Below are 21,544 nucleotides of genomic sequence, written 5' to 3'. Positions count from 1 at the left end.
CACGATCGTAATTGACTCCTCAGTTAACATTTGGTCTCTACGAAAACTGAGTTTTGTTAACGGGCAGAGCAAGAGGAGAAGTTGGCCGTGTATTGGTGCTTGCTATTTCCCCTGGCGTAGGCAGTCTGAAGATGACTATCTCCCACATAATCATTGAACAATGATGAGTTCCACATTTCAAGCCATTCTTTGGTCATTCATTTATGTAATGTAATACTGTTACTGTTTTCACCGATAATGGCTTTTTATTGTACTACTCTAAATTGATGTTTAAGTATTGAAACTCAAAATGTTGCAGCTAGCATCCTTTAATCAATTGTAATCATTTCAATCGATATATCAACACACGATTTTCAAGTTCTTTTATTTTGACTCGCCAAACAACAGGAGGCTGAGATACTGTTTTTGATGACCTCATTACACGTAGATTGCAGAGTTTGTTGAGATTGCACGAATTTGCAATGATAATGTTGTCTTTTTAGCCACTGTGATAGTGTTTCTGATGACTTCCGTTCCCTGACAGCATTGACGCATTTAGATGACATCCTTGAACGGGAGAAATTTTCAAGATTCTCAAGGAGGAATTTTTTTTAGCAGCTTAAATAGATTTTTAAAAGCCTCAGATAAAATGAAATGTTCATTGAATTGGATGAAACTACAATTAAGGTAAATACGAGCAAACGATGCTGCCTTTACTAAAACATTCCGGTATGATAAAAATTGTTACAAAAGCTTTTTAACTTTTGTAACAAACAATCAATGGTCAAGGTTACATCAAAACTAAAATAAAGAAGCACAACAAATTCTCTGCACAATTTGTCTTGAAGTCCCTTGCTGAGTCACCATGCTTACAACTGTCTCGATCTTTTGATTTTAAGCTCTTGCTTCTTGATGCTTTGATGTCAGCTATTGGATCACTGGGGCATCTGACCATCATTAGAGTTTGCTTAGCCTTGCTGAAGATTTAAAACCAAAGCGTTTTCTGCCACGACATCTTCTTTTAGGCATTCTGTCGAATACGTTGCTGCTACCATCAAACGCCGTCATTTTTTACTCAGTGAAGGGCTAAGATCATTTTGTCACATGGATTGCCAACCTGGCAGTTGGTTATATAACCCCTGTAACAAACTCTCCTGCCAACGACTTGTGTTAAGCTATACGATTGGCTGCAGCTAGACTTTACTTTAGTATAAATACACTAAATAGTCCTCATTGTAGTGTTAAGCTTAGATCAACAAAATTCAGTTTTAATTGTCAAGATTTTCTCTGCTAAGATTAGCCCAGATAAACGTTTCTTATTTCTTCCAATCTCAGTGTTAAAAAAAAAAAAATGGCGCAAGAGTTGAATGGAGAAGCTGCGAATGGTGAGTCTTTTGAAAGATTCTTGAGAGAGGCCGGGGAAGAAGCGAAAGGTGATGAAATCTTGAAATTTTTTTTACAATCGTGGAGACTTGTGCGAGATCTTGTTGGAAAGCGGGTGGCAGAAGTTGCAACTTTAATGGAAACTGAAGAAAGGGTAGTCAATGTTGAAATGCTTTATATGCCAGAATCTTTAAAGAATCGCATCATCCAAGAGGAGAATGGTAAAGATGTTGTGTTGGTGATGAGCAAGAAAATCGGAAAGACTGATTTAAACAAGAATGACAATCGGCTATTGATACCATGGGGAAATCTAAGAGATTATAGTTTTCTCAATCAAGAGGAGAAGAGCATTCTTGACTCACAGAAAGGTGCAAAGAAAGGCATAGAGGTCTCGGTGATTCCTCCTTCTCTTGAATCCAATGTTAAACTGAAGTTAAAGAAGTGGAAGACTGGTTATTGTCTCACGGAAAAATGGCATTCATTGGTTGTGAATAATCAAGAAAATGGACTGGAAATGGGTGTGACTGTGAATCTATGGAGCTTCAGGAACAACTCTTCTGAGTTGTGTTTTGCTTTGCAGAAATGTTGAAGGAGGGCCTTATGATAGCAAGCAGAAATTGCAACATTATTTCATCAGCGGTTGAGTGTTGGTATTGTTAGATGATATTTTTAATTGTGCAAGAATAAAATTGTATAGTGTGATAGATGAACTGTGAAGAAGATGTAGTCTTTTAAATACATTGAAATGCTATATAGTTTTGTACAAGGTTCTACAAATTTTTCTTGGAATTCTCTGAGATGAATCTTGGATAAAATTGGTGCTAGGTTAGTCTTCCTGTTCTCTTACTTTAGTTATATTGGTTTCATTTAATTTGCAACCTTGGATGGCACATGTCAAATTACCCCATGAGAAGGCCTGTTTAGATTCATTACTGAACAAAACTTTTACTCTTTCATGCACGAAAAAGCCTGTGCCTTGATAACTGAGTAATGTTCAACGATTCAAAGCACCAGACTGGAATTTTGTGAGGTTGAAGAAATGTCCACATTCGGAGCGCAATGCTCGTGTTTTGTTCTGCTTTGATGTGAGGCTATTCATTTGTTGCCACTTGCCATGCCATTGAAGTGAGGCTACTTTTTCGAGTAGTTCGTAATTACATGAATTTCACAAAATTTTGTCTTCGAGTGCTTGTCAAACTTTTTTCAAATAAATTTCTGCAAGAAAAAGAAAAAGGGATTGCACGAAACTCAAATTAACTTTTTATTCCTCTACTTTTTGGTGGTTTAGATTTGTGGGGTCATCTAAATAAAATTATTTAAAAGTCACTCTTCGAACACTTAAGAGTAAAAGAATCAATTTGTTTGGATAATAAGAAAAGTTTGAGAGAAAAGAGAAAGTTCTGGAAATCTGTTTATCAATTCATTAATAAGAATACAAATAGAAACTGTACAAGTTCTTCTTTATATACACACACGTAGCTGTATAGCTAATTTGTTTTAACTAACTAAACACACTCATTAGCTATTATAACAAACTAGAACTAACATTCACGTGTACAAGAATCTACATAACCACCAGGAGCCAGCTGGCAAGCCAAGTCATCAATCTGTAGCTGTGATCTGAAGCTGCTATAATCCTCTGCTTTGCTGACCACTTTGCATACATGAGCTTCCTTAACACTTAGGGATACACACACATATATTATCTTATTATAAATCTTATTATATTGACCACATGTAAATGTCCAAATTTACCCAGAAGTGGTAACAAATCAATATTAGTGTCAGCATTATACTGCAATAATGATATTTGATCTTTTCAATTTATCTCGACAACCCCCACTTCTCAATTATCTTATTTATTTCTTAAAACACCCTTATTTATGTTATATATATTTTTTTTTTACTCAACAGCTCTAATCTCTTTGTTCCCCAAAGCCTCAATTGCAACTAGATTTGGAAATTGACACCTTGGTTATTTGTGGCCTTTAATCTTCTAGCAATAATTTACATTAGTTTCTTATGTTACAGGTGTGATGATGGGCCTGAAGATATTAATCATGCTTTGTTGCCTTGTTGGGTACTTGGGTTGTCAGAGTGCAAGGAAGATTTGGTAATTAACTCCTTCTATAGTATGATAAAGAATGTTGTTCATAAGAATTTCTACCCACGTCTCATGATGCTGTTGCTGCTTCTTTTGTAAAGAATGAATTTGAGAATTGAGTGGGTATTTGCTGGATAAAATCTATGAAGACACCAGACAGAGTTCGCGACGTTGAAGAAAATTTAAGTTACATCTACTCTAGAAAAAATGAAAATAACTTTAAAATAAAAATTTAGTGTGGGATAAATATAACTTTTAATTAAACAATAATTTTAATAAAAAATATACAGACGTTATAGATTTGTCATAGAGTAAAATCAATAAGCTTGCAGACCATAATAACCAATATTTACCGAATATTTTAATACCATAACTTTTAAACTACAATTAACCAAAAACAATTATAAAATGTAAATTACATGTGACGTTTAATTATATAGATCTGAGTCCTATTATGAAATGAGTTTGTTTTTTTTTTTTTATGGGACTTTTGGAGATTTTTTGACATGTGGCGTTTAATTGTATTTAATGGTCAAAATTTATATTCTTATTATTATTATTATTATTATTATTATTATTATTATTATAATATATTCTTCTTCTTCTTCTTCTTCTTCTTCTTCTTCTTCTTAATGAACAATTTCTAATGCTATATATTAATGAACAATTTCTAATATATAAATTATGTTAGCCATAATATTATATTATGTCATGCCTCTCACGTCTGTTATATTTTGTTTATTTATTATCAGCTATATTCTTTTTTATTTCTTCTTAATTTTTTAGTTTTTGTTAATGTTGCAATTTGCAGCATACCAAATTTATTAACAGCTTAAAATCGGCATGCTTCTTATGAACTGGTAATTCAAAAATTACGATCCAACGTGGTTGCACATCAGCAAGCAGGTGCATGTGGATTTGACATTTTTCAAAATCAGCTAATCTTTAAGTATGATTTAATGCACGTTAAAAACCAACTCGCGAGTTAGTTCAGGAATTACTTACTTAGTCTGGCAGCAAAGACTTAATTAATTGAGTTGAGAAGAGGACCATGTGATGCCCGCACTACTAGAAAAATGGGTTTTACTGATACTAAATTAGTGTCAGTAATTACTTTTCCTGACACTTGTTAATTGTGTCAATAATGCTCCAGCCAGAACACACTGACACTGAAAATTAGTGTCAGTGATTTTTGTGTCAATAATTTTTGTCAGAATAGTATCACTAAAATAATGACACGATGGTATCAGTGTTTGATAATATTATTTACATGTCAATGATTAATGTGACTACAGTATCAGGAGCACATTGATTCATTAACGTAAAATATTATTAATGTCATTTTAAAATATTTAGTGTCAGTATTTATTGATGTTATGCTACTTTTGTTAATAGTATATTTTTATTTTAATTATATATTTTTTTTACAATCAAAAGAAAACTCAAAATATATTAAATATACCAAATCTCACAACACAATTCACATAACAAACATTCCAAATACATAATTTAAATTAATGTAATTCAACTACACCACTGTTTGGAAAAGAAAAACATAAGTATTAAATTAAGCTTTTGACAAGTTCTAGACAATAAAGTACTAAATTAAGTTTCAACAAACATTAACGGACAAAAAGAAGCACAAGAGTGTCAATAAATATCCATATGTGGCTTCATTTTTTTCCCACCTACAAGTACATAAAATCAATTAGTACACAACAAATAATAAATCTTGGATATTTGGAAGAAAAAATCATCATAAATTACTCATATATTACCTTGTGATTTTTGGCTATAATTAACTTGGCAACATATGTAGCCCATTGATTATGAAGTCGCAAGAGCTCTTTCATGACGTACAAGCAACAATATTGTAACATATCCCCACTAATAACAACCTCGCAATTAATCCATATAATTGTTTTGTACATCTCATGCTTATTCACATAATCTCTCCAACAATACGCAATGTGCCAATCATTAAATGTTCATCAGTTAATTAATATAGAGAGAGACAAAAATTTTTAAAAAGAATCTAGCTACCACTTTTTTGATCGCTGTCATTAACCTCTCTTAAATCGTAAGTGAGTGATGTGCAGTAAGACGGGCCTTAGTGGCTTTTAATAAGTCGAGCTAATTCATAAGTGAAGTAACTAATAAAAATTAAGACTTAAAATAAAAAAAAAATGTCTTCATATTCTTTAATGGCCTTATAAGTTTTTTTGTTTTTCATGTTTGGTCAATGAAGAGAGTGGGATTCTGGTGGTTGTGTGAGCCGCTAGATTTGCCATGCTGGCGATCATGGAGTTTTAATTTTTGGCTATTAGGTTGAAGCAAACAAATATTTAGGCTTAAGTACAGTGACAATTTGACACAACTATCAACGAAGTTTTGCATGCAAAACGCAACTTTTAAAATGAAGAAATGAGAATAATGTCAAATAAAAAAAGAATAATTGAATAATTCTATTTAAGTATTTAACCATTCAACTTTTTATATGAACACAAGTTTAGCACTCACGCACTAATAAATTTTGGCTGTGAAAACTATTTAGTTGGAGTAGAGATACAAACATGCAAAATTTGTAAGCTCATGTTTATTTGACATATATTTCTCAAATAAAGAATGATGCAGAAGCAAATCCTTTAATAATTGTAAAGGCATATCATTTAAACAAACAAGAAAACTGCATACCATGATGCACCCCTTTCAAAGTGTAAGCTGGTCAGCGCAAACCACTTTCAAAGTGTAAGATAGTCAGCACAAACCACTGAGTGCCCAAATTCGCAGAAGAAGCAGGTCTACAAGTTGACAAAACCAGCAACCTCAGTCAAAATTATGATACCAATGCACGCAGTTAGAGGTATGATCATAGTTATCAAAAATAAAGATATGCTCTTCCGGCTACTTAGGGGAAAAGAAAACATTAAGTGTATTATACTTCTTCCAGCCACTTAAACATGAGGTTTGATTTCTGAAGGTAATCAATGATTACTATTAAACTAATCGCATAGTTAATTATTTCTTTGCTGCCCAAAAGGTTGTTTCCCTAATACTCCTAGCAGTATCCTGGCTGAAGATTTCATTTCTCAAATAATTTTATATGCAGTAGAGTTGGCTTAACCAACTTCTCATCTAGTGAGGAGAAAAAAAGAAGAAAAAAGCAATCTAATTTTACTGCTATCCATAGCACTCCACTTAACTTTATGAGAATCTCATTCTAGTTAATTGAATCATGAAGAAGAGTAATTATATTACAGCGAATGGTAAGGGCACTGCCCTGCTTAGTTTCCAGTGTAATGTACAGATTCCAGAAACATCTCTTTCTCTGAGCTATTTTCTCAGCAACCAAACAACATCTCTGTTTTCTTTCATATGCAAAGAGATAAAATGGATCAATTTAAATGAAGAAAGAACAAAAAGTCTTAACATACCACCCAGATAAGCAATTTATTCGGGGCCAAAGGATTCAATGTATGGTATCTGACAAAGGTTGTTTGCCTTGTATTGTCAACTCTCTTGCAATTTCTATTCCAGAAAAAAAAATCAGCTGCTCATTTATGATAAAAACAAAATTTAAAATAAAATCAATAGATCTAAAATCAATTGTGGCTTTAAGGAACCTAAAGCCACAATGTTAATTGATCTTAAAAGTTTGTTATAAAATCATATGTAGAAGCAATTAGTTTCAGTAAGAAGTACATGACATTTAGTAGAGCAATTTTAAAGAATTCTCTATACAAAACAAAAAGGCATGGATACCAGTTGATTTCTCTTACTGGTCACAGGACACTTAGGTCCATTATCTCTTTTCTTCATGCTCTATTTATCCATTTAAGGTTACCTTGAACAGAGATTGTGGTGGTATAGCAGCGACGACGGAGATTGAGGCAGTGCGACAGTGACGGAGCGGCTGACAGAGGCTGAGAAGTTATTACCGGTGACGAACGGCTAAGTATTGATGATAACTGGAAGTAGTTACGGCCTATTGGTGATGATCGCAGTGGATTAGTTACCGGTGACGGTCAAAAATCATAAGTTACGACAGTGGGTTTCCAACTTTGGTGCACGAGATATGATAGGAGATGACGACAACAAAAGAGACAAAAATATAGAGAACAGACTTTGGTGCATCGGAGATGACGGCAATGGCTAGTCGAAAGTAGTGACGGCAGTGGCTAGTCGAGAGTGGTGACGAAAGTGGCGAAAGAGATTTTGGGTATGTCGGCGGCGTGGTAGTGATTTGTTTTGTTTTCGATTGACAATATGATGAAATGAGGGAAAGAGATTAGGGATTTTACTTTTGCTATTATATTTTTGTTTTTAATTCTTTTAAAAAATACTTGTATCTTGAATCTGTAGGTCATGTGGTCTTTGGTTCAAATGTAAAAACTTTAAATTTTAAAAGTCTTTGGTTCGAGTCGGAAGATTTACAAATCATAGTAATTTTTTTTTTAACCTCTGATACTTCAGTGCCAGTGGTTTTTGATACTTAATTTACTGACACACTGATATCAGTAATTTGTGATACCTATTTGTTAAAAGCGGAAAATGGTGCATATGCATACAATTACTGATACTTTTACAAAATGTCAGAAACTAAGTGTCAGTAAAGGTCATTTTTGTAGTAGTGCCGGTGAAGTTGCTAATAGTTGGCTTGCCTTTGTTAGCTAAGTTTGAAATTCAACATCAGCCATGGCAGAGCGCCAATTTGATTTCTGCCTACCAAGTGGATCTAAAATATATTGCTGGTAGCTCAATCTTTAAAACTACCTTCAAATTTTATTTCTAAATTATAGCTATTACCATTTACATTTATTATTATTATTTTATAATTATCTTTTCTATAAACCAACTACTAAATCCCTACAAAATCTTTTTTTTAAACGTTAAATTAACAACTTTAAAAATTTTAACCCATTTATTTCCTAAAAAATCTCTACTTAACATCATAAATGAAACGTTATATTTTTCATTTAAAACACTATAAAAGCTGCATATTAATTATTTATTATCCATTAATATTTTTTCCGGTAAAAACATACATGATACTATACGTTCAACACTTTGGTGCTTCAAAAGAAAATGGAAACTACTTTATCTACCCCACTTTCCACTTAAGAAAAAAAAGTTCATTATTTTACTTTCCATTAATCATTGCTACTCACAGCCATAATTCATCAAAATTAAAGTTTTCAAATTTTTCAGTTTTGTCTTCCTATTCTTTTCTTAATCAGTTGTGTTATTAGGTTGTTTTTGTTTTTTTTTTTAAATAGTTTTGTGTTACTTGGCTTAATTATTTGCTTGTTTACTATTGTTTCACTAAAAAATAAAAATTGTCTACTAGAAAATATATATCAAGATGCAAAAATCTTAAAAAAAAAAAAAAAGAAAAGAAAAAAAGAGAAGAATAGAATGTAAATCCAAAGGCCAACATTGAATGCACATCCACCATATGCAGCCAACAAACAAACAAAAAAAAAATTTGGGGGCTGCCAAATGATTCGCGGTCGCTATTCCAATCCGGGAATCCCGGGTTGAAACAGTGCCGGCTTATAAGATCTGATGCCGGGCTTATAACAATTTCTATTCAATTATGTTACGCATAGTATTATATTTTATCATCCCTCCCACGAGTCCGTTTTTATTTATTTATTATCAAGCTCGGCTGTACTATAATATAAGCATAATTTTTATTTTTTTAAAAGAAACTCTCCACCTAGGAGGCATTTATTGACATTGAAAGGAAAAGACCTGCAACAAAATAGGGGCACAACAAGGCACACATAATAAAGTCAACACAAAAAACTCATGAACAGTTGTCAGTAGTTGGTGAAATTTGTAGAGACACTCTGCAACACAACAGTTTCCACCGTCAGCCCTGGTCCGAATCCAAACAAAACACCGCACTCCAATCCCTCACCCGTCGTGGCTTTCATTTCCTCGATACTCTTCTTCCTCACCTCATCAAGAATGAAGAACACTGACGGCGCCCCCATATTTCCATACTCCCTCAGCACATACCGACTTGCCCAAAGTTTTTCCTTTCGCAGTCCGAGGGTTTTTTCAACTTGGTCTAGAAGGCCATCACCGCCTGGGTGGACAACGTAAAACAACGAGTTCCAATCACTAATTCCAATCGGACTCATTGCATTTGATAAACACTTGTCTACATAATTCCCAATTGCCACAGGCACGTCTCTTGATAAATGACAATACGTGCCCCTTTCTTTCAATTGGCCCGAGATATAATTTTCAGTGTCAGGGACAGTCGTCTTGATAAATGACAATACGTGCCCATTTCTTTCAATTGGCCCGAGATATAATTTTCAGTGTCAGGGACAGTCGTCTGTGTGCAAGACAAGATCTGGAATAGTGGACGTTCGTGATTGGAGATATCAGAATCTGCACCAATAATTGCAGCGCCAGCTCCATCACCGAAAACCGCTTGCACAACCAAGACGTCCAAGTGGGTTTCGGATGGTTCATGAAAGTCCAAAACCCTGATATCAGAACATACTACAAGAACACGAGCTCCAGGATTGTTCTCTGCAATATCCTTGGCAAGGCGGATGACTGTCCCGCCCATGTAACAGCCTTGGGTATAAATCATGAGCCTGTTAACGGACGGTTTGAGGCCGAGAAGCCTCATCAGACGGACGTCCGCACCAGGCATGTCAACGCCATAGAAGGCACTAAATATAAGGTGAGTGATCTTTGAGACGGGCTGTCCCCACTCTTTGATGGCCTTCAGTGCGGCTTCCTTCCCAAGCTTTGGTACCTCATCAATCAGCATAGCTTGTCGAGCATCCAAAGACGGGGCCTCGTAGCAGCACATATTCGGATTTTCTTTTAGAATCTCTTCAGTAAGATGAAAGTATCGTTTTTTAATAGATTGTCTCTCGCCTGTTCATAACCAAAATAAAACATTATTATTAATCAACAAAAAATTACATAAGACCAAGCTATATTTTATTGAGCTTTCTAATTAATTTGTTTGTGTAAATAATGCATGCTTACATATGCGCTTGAATTTCTCTTTCAGCTCGGTCTTGTGGTCGCTATTGGTGACTCGAAAGTAGAAATCAGGATAATCAGCTTGGTAGAAACAGTTAGGAGGAGTTGATGTGCCAATGGCCAGTATCGTTGCTGTTGGTCCTTGATTACTTTTCACTGTCGTCATGTCGTAGAGCCTTGAGTTGCTTTTTTCTTTTTTACCCCTTAAGAAGGCACGAAAATTTATAAGACTAGTTGTAGAAAGATGAAGATTCCGGGGCTTTAAATAGGCAGCGATGTAGTTCTTTTTGTAATTATAGACAAATCACGGGGCTATTTTTGATAAGGGAGAATAACAATCATAGAAAGGGTCTTTTTTTTTTTTTTTTAAATACTTAGTGTTTGGGAGAAATACGTCGACGAGACCAGGCATGGTGAGCAGATATCTGATGGCAGAGTTCTGCGAACCGGTGTGTTCCGTAAAAGCCTGGTGCGCGGGGGAACAGGAGCAGAAATATCCTGCTCGTCCACGAGCACGTCATCCGCGAGGTAAATTTCCTGTAAGAGGCATAAGGCCATTCCGGCTAGAGGTCGAGAGGCGAGGAGACCCGGTCGACGGCAGTTGGCAAGGCATGCTCTCCAGCCCGAGAATCTAGGCACGACAGCCACGCTTTCCCCAGAACCGTGGCGTAACACGCAAGATCCCACGTTTGCCCATAACGCAGCATAACGCAGCAGTCGGAGTCCCATACCGTCCCCCAAAAAAGCGGAAACAAGATCTCACAAAACCACGACAGCCACGCTTTCCCCAGAACCGTGGCGTAACACGCAAGATCCCACGTTTGCCCATAACGCGGCAGTCAGAGTCCCGTACCGTCTCGAAGAAAGCGGAAAACTGGGATTCAGAGGAAGCCTATAAAAAGGTAGCCAACGAAGGTAAATGGGTTAGCATTTTTGAGATTAGAAAAGAAATTCTAAAAGAGAGAAAACAACCTAACAGCCATAAGATTTGTGGCAAGCGTTCCCCGAACCTTCATATCTGACTTGAGCGTCGGAGGGTTTGTGCCGGAAAAACAACCGGCGTACTCTGACCTGTCTGTGTGCGCAGGAACCTCTGGAGAAGAAGCTTTACGAGGAGAGATCCTGGTCGAGGTGAAGTTGATCGAGCAGAGACCCTGGTCGTAAAACGAGGACAACCAGAATCTCGCATCAACATTTTGGCGCCGTCTGTGGGGATGAGAGCAAAAAGCTTCTGTTGATAGCAAGAAGATGGGTGAAGCAAGTGAAAAGCAATGGAGACAGGAGGAAGTAGTGCACAAGGGGGTGATAGGAGGCTTAACGATTCCGTGACGCTGAGGGAGATAGTCAGTGAAGCACGGGAAAAAGTCATGTTCGACCGGATGGAACGGATGGAAAAGCAGATGGAGACCTTGACAACCATCCTGCATGAGCTGCGGAGCGAGCGAAGGGTAACCCAAGAGGGAAGGGTGAGAGGCGGTGGAGTGGCACCAGGTCCCGATAGTGCGGGGAGAAGTCAAACCACTGGGAGATTTGGTGGTGAGAGAGGTAACGTACCTCTGCGGGGAGAATTTCATAGAGAAAGAGAGCAGTCCCCGGCAAGACAGACTGGTGACGAGGACGACGGGGTGGTGAATGCAGAGGAAACAGAGTTAAGGCAACACATGCAATAGTTGCCATAGATTACTTCACGAAGTGGATAGAGGTAGAAGCCCTTAGCAGGATCACAGAGAAGAAAACAACAGACTTCGTGTGGAGAAACTTGGTCTGTCGATACGGGATCCCTTATGCCTTGGTAACGGATAATGGCAGGCAGTTCGATAATCACAGCTTCAGGGATTTCTGCCAGAACCTAGAGATAGAGCTGAAGTATTGCTCGCCTGCTCACCCTCAATCGAATGGACAAGTAGAAGCAGCCAACAAGACCATCAAGAGGCTTTTGAAAACCAGGCTTGGAGCAAAAAAGGGTGCGTGGGTGACGAGCTGTCAGGTGTGCTATGGGCATACAGAACAACCCACAAAACCGCAACTGGGGAGACACCGTTCGCTTTGGCTTTCGGACATGAAGCGGTCGTGCCGGCTGAGACAGGAACGACCACACACATGACAAATCATTTCAATGAGCAGGAGAACGACGAGCAGATATGTTTGAATCTTGATCTGCTAACGGAAAGGAGGGAGCAAGCAGCCGAGCGCTCAGTCATTTACCAACAGAGGGTTGCTCGGTATTATAACCAGAAGGTGAACATACGGCAATTCAGGGTCGGAGAATGGGTACTGAGAAGAGTGAATCAGAGCACCAAAGATTCGAATCAAGGAGTGCTGGGACCGAATTGGGAAGGGCCATATAGAGCCAAGCAGATAGCGGGACCCGGAGCTTACAAGCTGGTTCGCACGGACGGCCACGAGGTGAAACGCCCATGGAACGCAGCATACCTCCGAAAATACTTCCAGTAAGACTTGTTAACATTTGAAAACTATTTTTGCTCATGCTCATTATCGTTTATCTTTCACGCTTTATGTCCAAACAATTTCATGTAAGTCGAATCCTGCCATTAATGGAACGTCGAGGAATTTCTTTCGCTTGAAACCGAGAAAATTCCCAAAGGCATGCAAAGGCTCATCAAAGTCTCAAAGCCTGTCTTATGGCGAGACAGAAGCCAAGCATGCCAGGATCTGCTCGGCCACGAGAAGGCGAGCAGCATCCCAATCCTTGAAGAATCAAAGGCATGCAAAGGCTCAAAAAAGTCTCAAAGCCTGTCTTATGGCGAGACAGAAGCCAAGCATGCCAGGATCTGCTCGACCACGAGAAGGCGAGCAGACTCCAAAGCATTCAAAGAAATTCCTGAGGCATGCAAAGGCTCATCAAAGTCTCAAAGCCTGTCTTATGGCGAGACAGAAGCCAAGCATGCCAGGATCTGCTCGGCCACGAGAAGGCGAGCAGACTCCAAAGCATTCGAAGAAATTCCTGAGGCATGCAAAGGCTCACCAAGTCTCAAAGCCTGTCTTATGGCGAGACAGAAGCCAAGCATGCCAGGATCTGCTCGGCCACGAGAAGGCGAGCAGAATCCCAATCCTTCGGAGAAATTCATAAGGCATGCAAAGGCTCAACAAAGTCTCAAAGCCTGTCTTATGGCGAGACAGAAGCCAAGCATGCCAGGATCTGCTCGGCCACGAGAAGGCGAGCAGCATCCCAATCCTTGAAGATTCAAAGGCATGCAAAGGCTGATCAAAGTCTCAACACCTGTCTTATGGCGAGACAGAAGCCAAGCATGCCAGGATCTGCTCGGCCACGAGAAGGCGAGCAGCGTCCCAATCCTGAAGAATTCGAAGGCATGCAAAGGCTCAACAAAGTCTCAAAGCCTGTCTTATGGCGAGACAGAAGCCAAGCATGCCAGGATCTGCTCGGCCACGAGAAGGCGAGCAGCATCCCAATCCTTGAAGATTCAAAGGCATGCAAAGGCTCATCAAAGTCTCAAAGCCTGTCTTATGGCGAGACAGAAGCCAAGCATGCCAGGATCTGCTCGGCCACGAGAAGGCGAGCAGCATCCCAATCCTTGAAGATTCGAAGGCATGCAAAGGCTCAACAAAGTCTCAAAGCCTGTCTTATGGCGAGACAGAAGCCAAGCATGCCAGGATCTGCTCGGCCACGAGAAGGCGAGCAGCATCCCAATCCCTGAAGATTCGAAGGCATGCAAAGGCTGATCAAAGACTCAAAGCCTGTCTTATGGCGAGACAGAAGCCAAGCATGCCAGGATCTGCTCGGCCACGAGAAGGCGAGCAGCATCCCAATCCTTGAAGATTCAAAGGCATGCAAAGGCTCATCAAAGTCTCAAAGCCGGTCTTATGGCGAGACAGAAGCCAAGCATGCCAGGATCTGCTCGGCCACGAGAAGGCGAGCAGCATCCCAATCCTTGAAGATTCAAAGGCATGCAAAGGCTCAACAAAGTCTCAAAGCCTGTCTTATGGCGAGACAGAAGCCAAGCATGCCAAGATCTACTCGGCCACGAGAAGGCGAGCAGCATCCCAATCCTTGAAGAATCAAAGGCATGCAAAGGCTCAACAAAGTCTCAAAGCCTTTCTTATGGCGAGACAGAAGCCAAGCATGCCAGGATCTACTCGACCACGAGAAGGCGAGCAGACTCCAAAGCATTCGAAGAAATTCCTGAGGCATGCAAAGGGTCACCAAGTCTCAAAGCCTGTCTTATGGCGAGACAGAAGCCAAGAATGCCAGGATCTGCTCGACCACGAGAAGGCGAGCAGCATCCCAATCCTTGAAGATTCAAAGGCATGCAAAGGCTCATCAAAGTCTCAAAGCCTGTCTTATGGCGAGACAGAAGCCAAGCATGCCAGGATCTACTCGGCCACGAGAAGGCGAGCAGCATCCCAATCCTTGAAGAATCAAAGGCATGCAAAGGCTCAACAAAGTCTCAAAGCCTGTCTTATGGCGAGACAGAAGCCAAGCATGCCACGATCTACTCGACCACGAGAAGGCGAGCAGACTCCAAAGCATTCGAAGAAATTCCTGAGGCATGCAAAGGGTCACCAAGTCTCAAAGCCTGTCTTATGGCGAGACAGAAGCCAAGCATGCCAGGATCTGCTCGACCACGAGAAGGCGAGCAGCATCCCAATCCTTGAAGATTCAAAGGCATGCAAAGGCTTATCAAAGTCTCAAAGCCTGACTTATGGCGAGACAGAAGCCAAGCATGCCAGGATCTGCTCGGCCACGAGAAGGCAAGCAGCATCCCAATCCTTGAAGATTCAAAGGCATGCAAAGGCTCATCAAAGTCTCAAAGCCGGTCTTATGGCGAGACAGAAGCCAAGCATGCCAGGATCTGCTCGGCCACGCAAAGGCGAGCAGCATCCCAATCCTTGAAGATTCAAAGGTATGCAAAGGCTCAACAAAGTCTCAAAGCCTGTCTTATGGCGAGACAGAAGCCAAGCATGCCAGGATCTGCTCGGCCACGAGAAGGCGAGCAGCATCCCAATCCTTGAAGAATCAAAGGCATGCAAAGGCTCAACAAAGTCTCAAAGCCTGTCTTATGGCGAGACAGAAGCCAAGCATGCCAGGATCTGCTCGACCACGAGAAGGCGAGCAGACTCCAAAGCATTCGAAGAAATTCTTGAGGCATGCAAAGGCTCATCAAAGTCTCAAAGCCTGTCTTATGGCGAGACAGAAGCCAAGCATGCCAGGATCTGCTCGACCACGAGAAGGCGAGCAGAATCCCAATCCTCGGAGAATCAAAGGCATGCAAAGGCTCAACAAAGTCTCAAAGCCTGTCTTATGGCGAGACAGAAGCCAAGCATGCCAGGATCTACTCGGCCACGAGAAGGCGAGCAGCATCCCAATCCTTGAAGAATCAAAGGCATGCAAAGGCTCAACAAAGTCTCAAAGCCTGTCTTATGGCGAGACAGAAGCCAAGCATGCCACGATCTACTCGACCACGAGAAGGCGAGCAGACTCCAAAGCATTCGAAGAAATTCCTGAGGCATGCAAAGGGTCACCAAGTCTCAAAGCCTGTCTTATGGCGAGACAGAAGCCAAGCATGCCAGGATCTGCTCGACCACGAGAAGGCGAGCAGCATCCCAATCCTTGAAGATTCAAAGGCATGCAAAGGCTTATCAAAGTCTCAAAGCCTGACTTATGGCGAGACAGAAGCCAAGCATGCCAGGATCTGCTCGGCCACGAGAAGGCAAGCAGCATCCCAATCCTTGAAGATTCAAAGGCATGCAAAGGCTCATCAAAGTCTCAAAGCCGGTCTTATGGCGAGACAGAAGCCAAGCATGCCAGGATCTGCTCGGCCACGCGAAGGCGAGCAGCATCCCAATCCTTGAAGATTCAAAGGTATGCAAAGGCTCAACAAAGTCTCAAAGCCTGTCTTATGGCGAGACAGAAGCCAAGCATGCCAGGATCTGCTCGGCCACGAGAAGGCGAGCAGCATCCCAATCCTTGAAGAATCAAAGGCATGCAAAGGCTCAACAAAGTCTCAAAGCCTGTCTTATGGCGAGACAGAAGCCAAGCATGCCAGGATCTACTCTGCCACGAGAAGGCGAGCAGCATCCCAATCCTTGAAGAATCAAAGGCATGCAAAGGCTCAACAAAGTCTCAAAGCCTGTCTTATGGCGAGACAGAAGCCAAGCATGCCAGGATCTACTCGACCACGAGAAGGCGAGCAGACTCCAAAGCATTCGAAGAAATTCCTGAGGCATGCAAAGGCTCATCAAAGTCTCAAAGCCTGTCTTATGGCGAGACAGAAGCCAAGTATGGCAGGATCTGCTCGACCACGAGAAGGCGAGCAGACTCCAAAGCATTCGCAGAAATTCCTGAGGCATGCAAAGGGTCACCAAGTCTCAAAGCCTGTCTTATGGCGAGACAGAAGCCAAGCATGCCAGGATCTGCTCGGCCACGAGAATGCGAGCAGCATCCCAATCCTTGAAGAATCAAAGGCATGCAAAGGCTCAACAAAGTCTCAAAGCCTGTCTTATGGCGAGACAGAAGCCAAGCATGCCAGGATCTGCTCGACCACGAGAAGGCGAGCAGACTCCAAAGCATTCGAAGAAATTCCTGAGGCATGCAAAGGCTCATCAAAGTCTCAAAGCCTTTCTTATGGCGAGACAGAAGCCAAGCATGCCAGGATCTGCTCGACCACGAGAAGGCGAGCAGACTCCAAAGCATTCGCAGAAATTCCTGAGGCATGCAAAGGCTCACCAAGTCTCAAAGCCTGTCTTATAGCGAGACAGAAGCCAAGCATGCCAGGATCTGCTCGGCCACGAGAAGGCGAGCAGCATCCCAATCCTTGAAGATTCAAAGGCATGCAAAGGCTCATCAAAGTCTCAATGCCTGTCTTATGGCGAGACAGAAGCCAAGCATGCCAGGATCTGCTCGGCCACGAGAAGGCGAGCAGCATCCCAATCCTTGAAGATTCAAAGGCATGCAAAGGCTCATCAAAGTCTCAAAGCCTGTCTTATGGCGAGACAGAAGCCAAGCATGCCAGGATCTGCTCGGCCACGAGAAGGCGAGCAGACTCCAAAGCATACGAAGAAATTCCTGACGCATGCAAAGGCTCATCAAAGTCTCAAAGTCTTTCTTATGGCGAGACAGAAGCCAAGCATGCCAGGATCTGCTCGACCACGAGAAGGCGAGCATACTCCAAAGCATTCGAAGAAATTCCTGAGGCATGCAAAGGCTCACCAAGTCTCAAAGCCTTTCTTATGGCGAGACAGAAGCCAAGCATGCCAGGATCTGCTCGACCACGAGAAGGCGAGCAGACTCCAAAGCATTCGAAGAAATTCCCGAGTCATGCAAAGGCTCACCAAGTCTCAAAGCCTGTCTTATGGCGAGACAGAAGCCCAGCATGCCAGGATCTGCTCGGCCACGAGAATGCGAGCAGCATCCAAATCCTTGAAGAATCAAAGGCATGCAAAGGCTCAACAAAGTCTCAAAGCCTGTCTTATGGCGAGACAGAAGCCAAGCATGCCAGGATCTGCTCGACCACGAGAAGGCGAGCAGACTCCAAAGCATTCGAAGAAATTCCTGAGGCATGCAAAGGCTCATCAAAGTCTCAAAGCCTTTCTTATGGCGAGACAGAAGCCAAGCATGCCAGGATCTGCTCGACCACGAGAAGGCGAGCAGACTCCAAAGCATTCGCAGAAATTCCTGAGGCATGCAAAGGCTCACCAAGTCTCAAAGCCTGTCTTATAGCGAGACAGAAGCCAAGCATGCCAGGATCTGCTCGGCCACGAGAAGGCGAGCAGCATCCCAATCCTTGAAGATTCAAAGGCATGCAAAGGCTCATCAAAGTCTCAATGCCTGTCTTATGGCGAGACAGAAGCCAAGCATGCCAGGATCTGCTCGGCCACGAGAAGGCGAGCAGCATCCCAATCCTTGAAGATTCAAAGGCATGCAAAGGCTCATCAAAGTCTCAATGCCTGTCTTATGGCGAGACAGAAGCCAAGCATGCCAGGATCTGCTCGGCCACGAGAAGGTGAGCAGCATCCCAATCCTTGAAGATTCAAAGGCATGCAAAGGCTCATCAAAGTCTCAATGCCTGTCTTATGGCGAGACAGAAGCCAAGCATGCCAGGATCTGCTCGGCCACGAGAAGGCGAGCAGACTCCAAAGCATACGAAGAAATTCCTGACGCATGCAAAGGCTCATCAAAGTCTCAAAGCCTTTCTTATGGCGAGACAGAAGCCAAGCATGCCAGGATCTGCTCGACCACGAGAAGGCGAGCAGACTCCAAAGCATTCGAAGAAATTCCCGAGTCATGCAAAGGCTCACCAAGTCTCAAAGCCTGTCTTATGGCGAGACAGAAGCCAAGCATGCCTGGATCTGCTCGACCACGAGAAGGCGAGCAGACTCCAAAGCATTCGCAGAAATTCCTGAGGCATGCAAAGGCTCACCAAGTCTCAAAGCCTGTCTTATAGCGAGACAGAAGCCAAGCATGCCAGGATCTGCTCGGCCACGAGAAGGCGAGCAGCATCCCAATCCTTGAAGATTCAAAGGCATGCAAAGGCTCATCAAAGTCTCAAAGCCTGTCTTATGGCGAGACAGAAGCCAAGCATGCCAGGATCTGCTCGGCCACGAGAAGGCGAGCAGACTCCAAAGCATACGAAGAAATTCCTGACGCATGCAAAGGCTCATCAAAGTCTCAAAGCCTTTCTTATGGCGAGACAGAAGCCAAGCATGCCAGGATCTGCTCGACCACGAGAAGGCGAGCAGACTCCAAAGCATTCGAAGAAATTCCTGAGGCATGCAAAGGCTCATCAAAGTCTCAAAGCCTTTCTTATGGCGAGACAGAAGCCAAGCATGCCAGGATCTGCTCGACCACGAGAAGGCGAGCAGACTCCAAAGCATTCGAAGAAATTCCCGAGTCATGCAAAGGCTCACCAAGTCTCAAAGCCTGTCTTATGGCGAGACAGAAGCCAAGCATGCCAGGATCTGCTCGACCACGAGAAGGCGAGCAGACTCCAAAGCATTCGAAGAAATTCCCGAGTCATGCAAAGGCTCACCAAGTCTCAAAGCCTGTCTTATGGCGAGACAGAAGCCAAGCATGCCAGGATCTGCTCGGCCACGAGAATGCGAGCAGCATCCCAATCCTTGAAGAATCAAAGGCATGCAAAGGCTCAACAAAGTCTCAAAGCCTGTCTTATGGCGAGACAGAAGCCAAGCATGCCAGGATCTGCTCGACCACGAGAAGGCGAGCAGACTCCAAAGCATTCGCAGAAATTCCTGAGGCATGCAAAGGCTCACCAAGTCTCAAAGCCTGTCTTATAGCGAGACAGAAGCCAAGCATGCCAGGATCTGCTCGGCCACGAGAAGGCGAGCAGCATCCCAATCCTTGAAGATTCAAAGGCATGCAAAGGCTCATCAAAGTCTCAATGCCTGTCTTATGGCGAGACAGAAGCCAAGCATGCCAGGATCTGCTCGGCCACGAGAAGGCGAGCAGCATCCCAATCCTTGAAGATTCAAAGGCATGCAAAGGCTCATCAAAGTCTCAAAGCCTGTCTTATGGCGAGACAGAAGCCAAGCATGCCAGGATCTGCTCGGCCACGAGAAGGCGAGCAGCATCCCAATCCTTGAAGATTCGAAGGCATGCAAAGGCTCAACAAAGTCTCAAAGCCTGTCTTATGGCGAGACAGAAGCCAAGCATGCCAGGATCTGCTCGGCCACGAGAAGGCGAGCAGCATCCCAATCCTTGAAGATTCGAAGGCATGCAAAGGCTCAACAAAGTCTCAAAGCCTGTCTTATGGCGAGACAGAAGCCAAGCATGCCAGGATCTGCTCGGCCACGAGAAGGCGAGCAGCATCCCAATCCTTGAAGATTCGAAGGCATGCAAAGGCTGATCAAAGTCTCAAAGCCTGTCTTATGGCAAGACAGAAGCCAAGCATGCCAGGATCTGCTCGGCCACGAGAAGGGGAGCAGCATCCCAATCCTTGAAGATTCAAAGGCATGCAAAGGATCATCAAAGTCTCACAGCCTGTCTTATGGCGAGACAGAAGCCAAGCATGCTAGGATCTGCTCGGCCACGAGAAGGCGAGCAGCATCCCAATCCTTGAAGCTTCAAAGGCATGCAAAGGCTCATCAAAGTCTCAAAGCCTGTCTTATGGCGAGACAGAAGCCAAGCATGCCAGGATCTGCTCGGCCACGAGAAGGTGAGCAGCATCCCAATCCTTGAAGATTCAAAGGCATGCAAAGGCTCATCAAAGTCTCAATGCCTGTCTTATGGCGAGACAGAAGCCAAGCATGCCAGGATCTGCTCGGCCACGAGAAGGTGAGCAGCATCCCAATCCTTGAAGATTCAAAGGCATGCAAAGGCTCATCAAAGTCTCAATGCCTGTCTTATGGCGAGACAGAAGCCAAGCATGCCAGGATCTGCTCGGCCACGAGAAGGCGAGCAACATCCCAATCCTTGAAGATTCAACGGCATGCAAAGGCTCAACAAAGTCTCAAAGCCTGTCTTATGGCGAGACAGAAGCCAAGCATGCCAGGATCTGCTCGGCCACGAGAAGGCGAGCAGCATCCCAATCCTTGAAGATTCAAAGGCATGCAAAGGCTCATCAAAGTCTCAAAGCCTGTCTTACGGCGAGACAGAAGCCAAGCATGCCAGGATCTGCTCGGCCACGAGAAGGCGAGCAGCATCCCAATCCTTGAAGAATCAAAGGCATGCAAAGGCTCAACAAAGTCTCAATGCCTGTCTTATGGCGAGACAGAAGCCAAGCATGCCAGGATCTGCTCGGCCACGAGAATGCGAGCAGCATCCCAATCCTTGAAGAATCAAAGGCATGCAAAGGCTCAACAAAGTCTCAAAGCCTGTCTTATGGCGAGACAGAAGCCAAGCATGCCAGGATCTGCTCGACCACGAGAAGGCGAGCAGACTCCAAAGCATTCGAAGAAATTCCTAAGGCATGCAAAGGCTCATCAAAGTCTCAAAGCCTTTCTTATGGCGAGACAGAAGCCAAGCATGCCTGGATCTGCTCGACCACGAGAAGGCGAGCATACTCCAAAGCATTCGAAGAAATTCCTGAGGCATGCAAAGGCTCACCAAGTCTCAAAGCCTTTCTT

At 42.8% G+C, this 21,544-nt stretch overlaps 2 protein-coding genes across 2 annotated transcripts; one reads left to right on the top strand and one right to left on the bottom strand.

Annotated features, from left to right (window-relative positions):
* Window positions 1-1,330: 1,330 nt before the first annotated feature.
* LOC18034591 (B3 domain-containing protein At2g32645) lies at window positions 1,331-2,012 on the top strand. The gene has a single exon (XM_006423662.2). It carries the CDS (start codon window positions 1,331-1,333, stop codon window positions 1,949-1,951), a length of 621 nt encoding a protein of 206 aa, XP_006423725.1. The 3' UTR covers window positions 1,952-2,012.
* Window positions 2,013-9,288: 7,276 nt separating this feature from the next.
* Window positions 9,289-10,658, bottom strand: LOC18034996 (chalcone synthase). The gene is made up of 3 exons (XM_006423661.2): window positions 10,487-10,658; window positions 9,760-10,372; window positions 9,289-9,691 (listed from the first exon to the last, which is right to left on the bottom strand). The coding sequence occupies exons 1-3, from the start codon at window positions 10,647-10,649 to the stop codon at window positions 9,289-9,291; spliced, it is 1,179 nt and encodes a 392-aa protein (XP_006423724.1). The 5' UTR covers window positions 10,650-10,658.
* Window positions 10,659-21,544: the final 10,886 nt, after the last annotated feature.

This window comes from Citrus clementina, unplaced genomic scaffold (genome assembly GCF_000493195.1).
Source record: "Citrus clementina cultivar Clemenules unplaced genomic scaffold, Citrus_clementina_v1.0 scaffold_8, whole genome shotgun sequence".
Taxonomy (NCBI): Eukaryota; Viridiplantae; Streptophyta; class Magnoliopsida; order Sapindales; family Rutaceae; genus Citrus; species Citrus x clementina.
This window is presented reverse-complemented; position numbering and strand designations above follow the sequence as displayed.